Below are 12,564 nucleotides of genomic sequence, written 5' to 3'. Positions count from 1 at the left end.
CCCAGCCCCCCGACCTCTCCAGAGTAAATGAGCAGAGTCATGTGCACGCCCGGCTGGCCCAGCTCAGGAAGCCACCGCTCTCCACCCTGGGGCCTCAGCCCTGCCCGTCAGTGTCCACACCGCAGCTGGGTCAGTTTTCCGAGTCCAGATCTCACCTCCTAGGACTCTCTGGCGCCTCGGCAGGCAGCCTCCTGCCAGCTGGTCCCCTTTCATGCCACTGCCCACGTTCCTCCCCACCTTGGCCGAGTGGCCTTCTGCCCCCGGGCAGCACGCCGTCTCCACACCGCCTCCTCCGCTGCAGGCTCCATGGCCCTCGTGCCTGGCAGCGCACCCTGAGCCCACTCCCTCGGGGTCTTCCTCAGCTCCCCCGTGGCTTCTCCCCATTTCCATAGTACACAGAAGACTGCAGTGAGGGCGGCCCTGAGCTGCTCAGGGGCAGCGTCAGGCCAGGACAGATGACATGCCACGCTGCCCTGCTGAGTCGTGCAGAGGGGACTGGCCCAGTGGTTGGGGGACTGACCAGCCACAGACGATGAGGCCGTCGGAGCCTCAGCCAGGGAACCCCACACTCTGGCTGAGGAGATTCTGAGCCACGTTTCTGCAAGGGGTCCAGGGGTCTGTCAGGAAGGAGCTGGGACCGGGCAGGGTGCCCCCAGGGGCAGAGGGTGGGGAGCAGAAGTGGGAAGGGCAGCTGCAGCAGGCCATACCCCCTAAGAGGTGCCAAGGGCCACCCCCAGCCACGCCCCTCCATCAAGGGCTTCTGAAGAGCCCTGAATTCACAGGTCACGGTGAGGAGACACCGTGGGCTTTGCCAGCCCAGTTACAGTGTGTGCCCCAAGGAAGCAGCCGGGGAACGGAGCCTGGCAGGGAGCCAGGGCGGGGCTGAGGAACGAGCCAGAACAGCCCAAGCAGTGGGGCGGGAAGACCTCCCTGCCGCGTGGCCGGTCTGTGGAAGGGCTGACCCCCTGGCTGGGCTGAGCCAGATCACAGGGTGTCTTCAGCTGTCCCCAGGGGAGGTTCACAGGACAGCATTCCCACCCGTTGCGGGGGCAGGGGGTGGCTGGAGGGCATGAGGCTGAGACCCCATCCCCAGCTGAGGAAACCCAGAGACCCGGGCCCAGCTGCTCGTCCCTGGACAGGGCAAAGCCGGGCACACAGAGCCGCGCGTGCCAGAGGGCGTCTCTGCTTAGACCTGGGCGTCCTACAGACCTGCCGAGTGAGAGGCCCAGGCTCTCCCCGGCCTCAGCCTCATCCTCTCAGACGCCACGGGGCGTCCCAGGCAACGTGTTCAAAGAGAAAAACAGAAAGGAAGGAAGCGTGACTGAGAGCGCTGTTTCAGACTTGTCTGTAAAAGCATCGTCATCCAACCATTATCGTTTTCCCTTGTAATAAACAGGAAAATCAGAGTGATTTTGCTCTGCAGATTTCGAGGTGATTGCTCTTGGATCGGTGCCAGGGCCAACCTTTGCAATCTTCTCTTTGGCCTTTGCATGCAACCCTGCATAGGAACACGGGCCTCAGTGTATTTCTCATTCACCTACTTAGCATTACGTGAACTTTAGGATCTGCAGGTTTGAAAATGAATCTGTATTTTTTTTCTTTACATCCTTCCTCCTAACTTTGCCGCTACTCTTCCCGCAAATCTTATTAGATGTTGTACTTCCTGGATCGAGCCTCTGTGTCTCCTAACTTTTCTCTCATGTTTTAATCTTTTTGGACGCTTTGATTTTTTTATTTCAGCTTTTGATTCTTCTATTCTGCCCACCACACCTTTAATTTCACAAAAACCCTCTGTTCTCTAATTCTTCCTAGCAACCTGTTCTGGGTTTACGGATGTACTTTCTCAAACATTCTGGGAACATTACTTTATAAAACTGTGCTTTCCCATGCTCTGAGTTCTCTGTTTCCTCTGGAGTCAGTTTTCTGATTTGGTTTTGCATCTGTGTCCACTTTTTCATCCTGTACCTTTTGTTAAAGGTCTGGTAATCCTTGGCTGTCCTTTCACGTTTTAAAATGAGGACCGACCTCACTTAGTATCAAAGTTGTGTCGGTTTCTCTTCTATGAGACAGATCTGCCCTCTGTGAGCGCCCTCGCCTGGATGGACGGCGGACGGGGCGCTCTGCCTGCCAGCCGGCCGCCCTGGTCCGGGGCCGTGAAGGGTGGCTAGAGGGCCCTCCCACAGCAGAGAGGCGCCAGCACCAACTCGCTCGCAGTCGCCCTCTGTGTGGTGGGACCTGGAGTCACACCCTCTGTCCCCACCTGCATCCCATGTGCCCATCTGTGTGGCCGAGGGGACCACTGTCTGGCTTCAGAGAGGTTTTGTTAACACGAACTAACTGTACCTCTGATTAGGCGTCACATAATAAGTCTTTCTCATTTTATGTTTGTTTTGTTTTTGGGGGGAGGTAATTAAGTTTTTGTTTGTTTGTTTGTTTGTTTATTAACAGAGCTACTGGGGATTGAACCCAGGACCTCGTGCATGCTAAGCACGCGCTCTACCGCTGAGCTGTGCCCTCCCCCACTTAGGAAGTCTTTCTATTTATGCAAATATGACAAGTGGTTGGCAGAGAGAAGCTGAAGGTTAAGAGAGCAGAGTCTGATGCAGGGCAGTGCGTACAGTAATTCACGGAAGAAAGTGCTGGAAGGACTCAGCCTACCTGTCAGGTAAGTGCACTTATTTTTATTAAAAAGCTCACTGGAATGATCAACCTGAAATGAATGAACATGACTACCTGTAGAGGGTGGGGGTGAGGTGAAGTGAGTCCACTCCCCAAAACATACATTTTTATGTAGATTGTTAAAGCTCTTTCTTTCGAAGTTCAATATATGCCCATAAAAAGGCGCCCATCATATGGCTACAACCAGCGGCTTCTCACAAAGGGATGACACCTGTGGAGCCACCTCCCTGGTCAAAACCTAAAGCTGCCCCCACACTGCAGAAGCCCCTTCTTGCTGCCTCCAACCTCCCTCCCTCCTTCCCCCTCTCTTGACTGTTAGCACCACAGGTCAGTTTTGCTCATGTCCAAATTTGAAATGAATGGAATCCTAAGTCTATGGTCTTCTCTGCCTGGCTATGTCACTCTACCCTCCCCGTGCGAGATTCATCCACGGGGTGGTGGGCTATCATGGTCCTGTGCCTTGTTGTAGGTTAAAATCTTCAACTGTAACTGTTGAATTGTCAATTTCTTCTTTCTATTTACTTACTAAAAAAAATTGGCGGTGGGGGGGGATTGGGTTTATTTATTTATTTAATTTAACAGAGGTGCCGGGGACTGAACCCAGGACCACACATATGCTACGTAGGCACTCTACCACTGAGCTATCCCCTCCCTCCAATTTCTTCTTTTAAATCGGTTGGTTTTATGTAGTTTGAATTTTTAAGGACAGCCCCTTAACTTTCAAACTTATTCAAATTTGTGTTTTAAAAACCAAGGGAAGCAAACAGCTCTGAAGCCCAGCCTCGGATCCTGTCTGGTCTCTGGGCCGCCAGCCCCAGACTCCGCCCATTTCGCTTCCTCTGATCTTCCCTGTGCCCCTGGGAGATGCAGCTTCCGGGGGGGGGTGTCAGAGTCCCTGGTGGTCTTCAAGAGCCAGGAGGTCAGCAGCACTTACCCAGCCCGTTGGCACAGCCCCCCTTGCCCAGATGCCCTTCCCCAGCCAGGCCCCAGGCTGCCAGCGGCCCTCACAGGACCAGGGGCTCATCCCCAGTCTCCCTCTCCTCTGGGCTCCCGCCCGGCGAGGCTCACCTTGCATGCCTGAAGGCCCGAAGTCCTGCCGCGTGAGGAATATGGCGTGATCGTGGTACTCATCGTGGTCGGTGTCCGGCTTCTGCTGGAGGTAGGCCCAGCGGCAGACGTTTTCCAGACTCTGTGAGGGGTTCCCAATCTCAATGAGGCTCATGGACTGCAGGGCGGGAGAGACGAAAGACAAGGGTGGGCGTCTGGTGGTCCAGGTGGGAGCTGAGCAGACCCCATCTCCTGGGGACTGGGTCCGCATGGCCCTAAGCCCAGGCCCTCTCAAGACACCCCTCCCTCTTGGCTCCGTTGTCCTGAGTGGATGGAAAGGCTCCCCGCTCACGCACACCTGCATGAGCTTCCACACAAAGTCACTGCACAATTTCAAGTAAGCCATGGGAACAAAACTCTGAGGCTGTCTACGGCCTCCACGCGTCCGTTCAGCCCCGCCCTCGTCCGGGGCCGCTGCGTCCTATTCAGCACCCGCTCCGTGCAGGCCCCGGCCAGGAGGCAGAGGCAGTGGGCTCCGCTCCCCCTGAAGGGCTCACGTTGTGTCAGGGCCCAGGGCAGGGGAGACACAACTCCCAGCAGGGCTGCAAGCCCAGAGAAGGGACGGGAACCCCGAGTTTCCCCCTTGATAGAAGATGTTTGCAGAAAACAACACAAAGGAGGAGGGGAAAACTGCATTAGAAATGGCAGGGAGCCACACGAGGGACAGGAGCGTAGAGGTAACTCCCCCAGGAGCCCTGGACAGGAAGCCAACGGGAGCAGCCACGGTCCATTTGGGATTGTGGCACGCACCCATGTGCCAAGGCTGGCGGCGGGACTGGCAGCATCACAGCCCACTCTGCACCCTGGCATTGGCATTCACTCTCCCATTCAGCCTTCACAACCACTCCGAGAGGCAGGAAACTGAGGCTCAGAGAGGTCAAGTAACTTGCCCCAGGTCACACAGCTAGGAAGCCTGAAACCAAAGTCTACATTCAATCCCCTGCCCTAAACTTCCTCCCCCAATAAAACAGACACCACATTGTCTCAAAAGGAAGTCTCCCGTAAGTGGCACTCGTCCCTTTTCGCTCCACAGTCCTCACAGCAGGCATTCTGGTTTCTGCTGTCACCACATACTCCCACGACCAAAGTGGTTCCCTCCGAGCAGAGTCCTGGGCACGTTCTTTTCCTCGGTAAGGACACATCCGTCCACAGAGTAGAGCTAAGAACTCCTTGGTAGACACACAAGCAGGCGTTTGGTTTCTTTCTTCTCTTGCATAAACGTATCCGGCAGGCAGAGCCACGTGATCCTCTCCGTGTGTACAAGCAGAGAGTGATCAGTAACAGGGCACTGTCAGTAAGCCAGTGTGCTGCAGAGGAAGGAAGAACGATTCAAGGCCAGAGAGGACTGGCCACTGCCAGGTGTCCTGTGCGTTACCCAAGTCAATGGCTTACAAGATGGCAGACCAGTTCCCAAGTCCGAAGCACAGAGCCAGGTGCTCCTGGGGGATCAGATTACTTGTCATAGCAAGATGTAGTGAGTCCTAATGAAGTCAGTGGCAGGCTGGAGGGAGATGTTGGGTGGCCAGGACCTGCTGGACACTGGCACAGAGGTGGGCAGCCCAGAGGATGCTGGGAAAGGGGAAGAGATGTACGTGCCTGTCCCCTTGTGACTGGGTGCCCCCATGTGAGTGGGAGGAGCTGTGACAAGCTCTGGCAAATGACCCACTGGCAAAAGTGATGTGTGCCTCTTCCTGGTCCGAGCATTGAACTGCCCACAAGAGACCCTCCAGGGGTCTCTCCTTGCTGGCATGTGAACCAGCAATGCCGAGGTGGTGGCTGCCTTGTCACCCAGTCCCTGAGCGACAGTGAGACCAGAGTCCCCTGCTGACTCACACTGAACTTACAGCATGAGCAGGAGATCGATTTCTGCTGTCCTCATCTGCTGGGACGTGGAGCCTGCTTATTTCTGTAGCACAACCTTGCCCACCCTGATGGACACAGGAGGGGCAGAGGAAGGGGACATGGCATCTGTTTCACATCCGAGCCAGACCCCTGGGGGTCAGCCAGAGACCCTACCACGTGATCGCTGCCTCTAGAAAACCTTGAGAGGCCACCGCTCTGGAGGAGGGACTGAATGAAAGGGTCACCTTTCCTGGAAGGACCTTTGGGTGGAACAAGAAGGCAGTGGCCCTCGTGGGTGGCTTTGCTGTGGTGCTGGAGTTTGGGGCAGGTGGCTGGATTTTACCGAGCTGAAGGTGGCCACCCCGAGCCCTGGTTAGAGGGTGATCACGCAGACCACTGACGACCACTTCACTGAGGATGGCCTCAGAGCCCCCCCTGGACTGGGACTCCCCCGCCCCTCCCAAAGCCTGGCGAGGCCACCACCAATGAACAGGGCCTTGTCTCCTTCAGGGCCAGGTCTCTCAGTCCGAAGGTCAGGAGACTGTTCCCCACCATGGACTTGCACACCTGCCAGGTTCTGAGTTCCACGCACTGGGACAGTTCAGGTCCTGCGGCCTGCAGTTATCTTTGCCTGTGCTCTGCTGACACCAGCAGCCCAGTCCCCTTTGGTAAAACTCCCCCCACCTTCCCATCAATCTGGACCTGACCCCGCTGTGGGGCCGGAGGGCTCGGGCCCAGCCAGTCCCACCCTGCACTTCCCCAGCACCATGGCGGCTGGGGCCAAGGAGGGGGGACAGTGTGAGATCGAGCCTGGAGCTGCCACCCCGGGAGGAGGCCCCAGCCGAGGAGGAAGCCAGCACAGAGAGAGCGGGGCCCGGGCTGCAGACAGGCCGCTTCCTGGTGTCCCCACACAACCACCTGGCTCACCCAGGCCTGAGACCAGCCTACCACGGGCCCGTCTGTTACCTATCACCAACAGTTATTCCAAGACTTTATGGTCTGAAAAACCCCAAATGCATATTATCCCACGGTTTCTGTGAATTAGGAATCCCAAGGCAACTTAGCGCAGTCCTCTGGCTCACGGTCTCCCACGGGACTGCCAGCAGCCGAGACTGGGGTGGCGGTCTCATCTGAAGGCTCCCCCGGGGAGGCCCCACTCCCACGCTCACTCACGCGGATACTGGCAGAATTCAGTCCCTCCTGGGCTGCGGAACCCAGGGTTCCTTGCCAGCCCACCTGGACCTCACCACAGAGCAGCCACACACGGCAGCTTGCTTCCCCCATCGTGAGTGACCCAAGAGACAGCAAGAGAGGGCACGTCCAAGACAGAAGCCACAGTCCACCTGTAAGCAAATCTCAGCTCCGCCCACACTCGAGGGGAGGAGCGGGCTCAGCAGGGGCCACCCTGGGCTGCCTGCGGCTGAGATGTGTCTCACTCACTGGTGTCAGGAAGTCAGTTTAAGTTGTGCTATTGTCAGCTGCAGCTGAAAGAGCTGGAGCAGCGGCTTCCCCTTTGGAGAGTCCCGGGCAGCCAGTTGAGGGCACTGGCTGGCAGATGAAAGCCGGTGGCTGGTCTGCAGGGTTCAGCTGGTATGTCCCACACCAGTGGGAGAGGAATGCTGGTCCCATCTTTGAGGAGGGGTCAAGAGTCCAGCCAGAAAAGACACACTGTGTCAGGGCCAGGGAGTAGGAATGAGGCCATGGAGCCAAAGGCTGAGACAGGATGAGAGTGAGCAGGCTGGGGGCTGGGGGCTGAGCGAGAGGCCCGACTGCTCAGGGGGTGGGCTTGTGGGAGGTGCCGGGAGGGCGCTGCAAACTCAAATGCCTACAGGGCAAGGCTGGAGATGTGAGTCAGTGAGGCAGGCTGGTGCTAAGAAAAACGAGTCCTGTTTATCTGCCAGTTTAGAAGGGGTAAGGGCACAGAAGATTATGTCCCTGTTCTGACAAAGAAAGTGGGGTGATAAGGAGTGGTGAGGACTGCGGCAAACCAAGGGGCCCACACCCAGCTCAAGGGGAGACGTCCCTCAGCGCCACCCTCACTGGCCTGTAAGAACAGAGGGGTTGCCAGATTGGAATTCTCAGGCCAATCCCGAAATCTGGATTTTACAAAAGCAGCCCACCTTGTAGTTCGTGTCAACTTGAATTACAGGAAGTTACGTGAACAAAAGAAAACACATCCCTCAGGTCACCAGGTTGAAAACCCCGGAATAAAGGCCCTTCCAGGCTGGACCCGACACCGGCACACTGGCCAGGGCCTCCTGCCTCCCAGACACCAGGTTCTCCTGGGTTCAATCCAGGTTCCCAGACCCCTCGGCAGCCGATGTGATCCCACGGCTGCGGCAGGATAATTTATTGCAATATTGATTTGCGTTCTGTTTTTGCCTTGTCTTCCCTCGCCCCCTCCAAGAAGCAGCCTGTCGCTTGCATCCTCCAGCCCCACGGGGTTTGTGCTGCAGGGCCCAGAGCAGAAATTGTCTGGGACCCCCTCTCAGCTACTGGGTTCTAAGGAGACTCCTGGAGGGAAGAGGCAGAGAGAAGGGCTCCGAGGGGCTACACCAGGACCAGGTGGCCCTGGGGAGGCAGATCAAGGGAAACACGGCCACGCACTGGGTCCTGGGAGCCTGTGACCCAGACGGGATCCCGAGAGGTGGAGGAGGAGGGTGATGTCAGCGTTTGGGCATCCAAGCTGCCAAGATGCTGGTACTTCCTATTTCTCTGCTCAGGTCCCAGCTTTCTCAAGGTTCTGGCCCATCTCAGTGGCCACAAAGGAGCTAAGAGCTGGGGTCCTCGCCCTTGCTGGGTCTGGAGCGTTCAGGAGGGTGCAGGGTGCCCAGGGGCCAGTCTATTACCCGGCACCCATCTTGTGCCACGTGGCAGGTGCCAGAGCCACGTGCATTTTAGAAAGAGCTCCCTGAGTCAGTGAGGAAGGAGTTGGGAGGGAGGCAGCATGGCCGCTGAGATGGATGGGGGAGTCGGCTGGTGCAATGTCAGCAGAGCCGGGACCACGGGGTTGCAGGAGACAAGAGAAGTGTTGGGCCGGCGGGTGAGGGAGGATGGTTGTTGGCAAGGGGGAGGCAGGGGGAGAGGGCCGCACACCTGCTGGGGGAGGTGGGGTCCCCAGTGCCACAGACACAGGCGAGGGGTCATTCCTTGGGGGCCCAGTTCGCTCCCTTCACAAGCGACAGGCTGCTTCTTGGAGGGGGTTTTCCTTGGGGAGCTCTCCTGCTTCTTGGGGTGCAGCCCCTGGGGGATCAGTCCAGGGCCAGCCTGGGACTCAAGTCAGGTCAGTGGAGCAGAGGTTCAAAAGGACCGAAAGCCGGCTGAAGCAGGCTTGCCTGGTGGCAGTCCCCAAAACACCAGCCACGAACTCCTGCCTCCTGCACCCCAGGCCCAACCTTTCCTTGACTTCCTCCTCCCACTTCCTGAGAGCCGCCAGCCTTCCCATAGGTTCTGCCTGCCCTAGAGGGCTCCTCACAGACAGATGTCCAGGCAGGGGGCCGAGGAGGGAGGTCTGGGTGCCCACGTGGGTCACTTGGGCTCCAGTGGGATCCCCGCTGACTCCTGTGCCACCTGGCCCACATCCACAGCCCTCAGATGGGCCCTGCTCTGTGGGGCACCCAGACCCCCTGCCCTGTGCCTTTGCTGTGTATCACACGCAGCACGTGAGCTGTAGCCCTTGCTGGAGCAAGGACAAGAGATGAGTCTATTTCTCCCTCAGGAGTGATGGAGGGAGGCTGAGAGAGTTGCCTGTTGCAATTAAAGATTCTCACACCCAGCTTACTGTGGTCATCTGCTTTCCTCCCAGCCCCAGAGGCATCTCTCTGCCTCCTGGCTGCCTACCCTTCTCCGCACTGGCCTTTTGTATGACTCTGCCTGTTCCCCCCAACCTGTGCTGGGCTGGGGACTGCACCCAGGGCCATGGTGTTCCAGGGGGCAGCACCCCGGGCCAGCAAGGGGGCCGCCCCAGGACCAGCCTCTCTGTTCCAGAGGGAGCCACAGGCACCAGCTGCCCAGAGCGAACTGCAGTGGGGTGGTGCATGGAGCTGTTTCTACAGTAAATGGGGCATTTCCGCACCCTGGGGCTGGGTGGTGGCCGGGCTCACTATAAGCAAGTCACTGGGCTCTGGGTTCATGTGTGTCACCTAATTTAAACTGTATAATTGCCCTAAGATATAGGTGCTGTTATTATGCTATTTTGAGGTTGAGAAACAGTATCTTAAATAATAGAAGTAACTCACCCGAAGTCCCACCGCTAGAAAGAGGTGGAGGTGGGCGTGGAAGCCATGCCACCTGTGAAGGTGCTCAGGGGACAAAATAGGAAGGGCGAACACTGACGTGGTCACCAGGGGGCGCTGCTGCTTCAGGAACAGGGGCTTAGGGGCTCGGGGGCTCTGACGGCTGCCAGATCCCACAGCTGCTGGGGATCTGAGATGCTGGGGGCACGGGGGTCAAGGGGGACCACAGAGGCCTGAGACAGCCTCGGGGTCCCACCCTAAGTAAATCAATTACAACCTCACAGAAAGTTCTGTTCCAATCACTGCCCTCTGACATTTCCATTGTTTGCTCCAGAAAGAGCTGAATTATTTATGCGTTTCCTTCTCTGGGTCAAGGAGACGGGGGAAGGAGGGACCCGCCGCTCGGAGGCGCCGCAGGCTCACCTGCATGTTGGGGAGCCCCGCAGACCGCAGGCCCCGCCCACCAGGGCCCCTGCGGGGACAGGCGGGCGCGCTGGCAGCTCCGGCCCTGCTGTTGGAGGCAGGCTCCCGCCTCATCTGCTCCGTGTGCTTGGACACGTCCCCTCACTGTCCTGGGCTCCCCATCCGCAAAGCGGGCACAAGCAGCACCAAGCTCGGAGCTCAGGTGCTCTGTCCACGGCCGTCAGTACCCACGGCGACCCTTGTCGTCATCCCTCGGCCGTGTCCCAGGGATCCGGCCGCAGCCCACCGAACTCTTCTCAACAGCCCTGACCCCAGAGAGTCTCCAGCCCAACCCGGCCTCCCAAAGACACAGAACAGGACAGCGTGTGCACGTGGAGTCCAGACCTGCTGGGTTCGAGACAGCCGAGTGTACTCCTTGACCTCGGCGCTGCTGGCATGTGGAGCCAGGTGGCTCTCTGTGCTGGGGGCTGTCCTGTGCACTGGCCTCCACCTGCTAGATGCCAGGAGCATCCCTGGGGTCAATGAGGCAGCAAAATCACCCTCCAGGGGGAACCACTGGCACAGGAGATTCCCCCGAGGGGAGCACAGCCAAGGCACCTGGAGCGCGGGCTCCCCAGCCTGGCCCGCCCTCCCCTGAGCAAAGCGTCTCACCGCTGTGTGACCCCAGCAGGTCACCCACCTGACCCGTCAGGGGAGGGTGCTGGTGTGGCTGCCCCAGAGCGCTGCTGTGAGGGTGAAGAGGGCGAGGTCACACGCGGGGCTGCAGACAGGGCCTGAGCCAAAGAGGGCACTGCAGGCCGCAACTTGCACGAACACCCTTGTTAACTGCTGTCACTGCTCATGTGTGCTCATCTTAGAGGGGCCACTAAAGCTCAGTGACTTGCTGAACGTCCCACAACGATCAAAAGGGCCAGAATGAACACCACGCCCTCCAGCTGGGTGCAGGTGGGCTCCCCCGAGGTGAGGGTCATCTCTTTGCAGCTCTGGCGTGCAAAGTGGTACCCAGAGCTTGAACCCCACCATGTGACAGGCCTCGCAAACCCCAACGCCAGTGAGGACTAGAGGACTGGAAGGCGTGATCCTTATTTCTCCGCCCAGGACTCTCGTATCATCAAGACACATTCTAGACATCCTCCCGGAGGCTGGAAAGCGATTTCCACAGACAGCCAAGCTCCCAGGGAGTGCTGGATTCTCCGCACGAACCTTCCCGACTCAGGCCCGTGGGGAGCATCTGGCCCCACTGCTTCCTCTGGACCCTGGAGGGTCTGGCCCAGGAGGGGGGTCCCGGCTGGACGCCGTGCCTGGCCCCCATCAGGGTGGGGGTTGGGACCCAGACTCTGGGGAGACCAGGGGGCTCTCCCTGGTGTGCCCCTCACACAGGTGGGGAAGCTGAGGCCCAGAGCAGTAGGCGGTGGCCTGGGACAAGCAGTAAGCCCTGCTGCAGCGCGTTCTGCTCCTGCTTCCCATTAAGAGACTCACAGTCAGCATTTCTCAGGCCCTTCCCCTCCGACGCTGAAGGAGTCCTAAGAGCGTTCCACACTTTGTCTTGACCTGGCCTTCACAACAAGACACCTTATGTTCTTCGTCCCCAAGCCTCTGATTTCCATCTGCTTTGATTTGCAACATCTTAGGAAATATTTAAAGTGAGAACAGTTCAGTAGCTTTGGTGCCTTCTCAAAAACTCAACTGAAAAGCCGGTTGCTATGCAACCCTCAGTGTCGCGATGCTCTGCTCCCTGGCTGATGGCACAGTGTGCAAATAAGATCATCTCTTTTCTTCTGCTGGGTGGCTGTTTTTTTTCTTTTTAAGAAATGGAGAAAAATGTTGTTTTAGGAAAAACTTGAGATAACTCAGAGGCTTCTCATAAGCTAGAAGACAAACAACATGTCACTCGCGCAAGTGTTACAGATTTTATCCCCACGGGAGCCTTGGGGACAGCACGGGGGAGTGGAGCCCGCGGAAGCGGGTCTATTTCCATCACGGTTTGGAATAAATAACAGGACCTGCATACCTGGGCCACTTTAAGCCCCAAGTCTGAGCCTCAGCCTCGCAGCCCCCAGGGTCCCCCAGGACCTCTCCTGGCAGAGGTCCAGGCTAGTCACCGTGGTTTTTCTGTGCTTCAGTCCTTCCAGGGACTGGGGACTGGCTCACTGACAGGAAATGTGTGCTCACTGAATTCATCCTCCACGTGAGCCCGACTCTGCTCCCTGACCCCCATCCAGGGGGCCCACCCCTACACCCCCGTATTTCCTAGAACAAGTAGGGCTCACTGTTTCTC

The 12,564-nt window shown here is 57.9% G+C and overlaps 1 protein-coding gene across 2 annotated transcripts in view; it reads right to left on the bottom strand.

The window, feature by feature from the left end:
- ADAMTS2 (ADAM metallopeptidase with thrombospondin type 1 motif 2) overlaps positions 1 to 12,564 on the bottom strand; it is a 204,629-nt gene that overhangs the window by 42,121 nt on the left and 149,944 nt on the right. For both annotated transcript variants that reach the window (XM_072947118.1, XM_072947119.1), the window contains one exon: positions 3,748 to 3,904. In XM_072947118.1, the coding sequence (XP_072803219.1) occupies positions 3,748 to 3,904 (157 nt within the window). The remainder of the gene's footprint in view (positions 1 to 3,747; positions 3,905 to 12,564) is intronic.

This window comes from Vicugna pacos, chromosome 22 (assembly GCF_048564905.1).
Source record: "Vicugna pacos chromosome 22, VicPac4, whole genome shotgun sequence".
NCBI classification, from domain to species: Eukaryota; Metazoa; Chordata; class Mammalia; order Artiodactyla; family Camelidae; genus Vicugna; species Vicugna pacos.
This window is presented reverse-complemented; position numbering and strand designations above follow the sequence as displayed.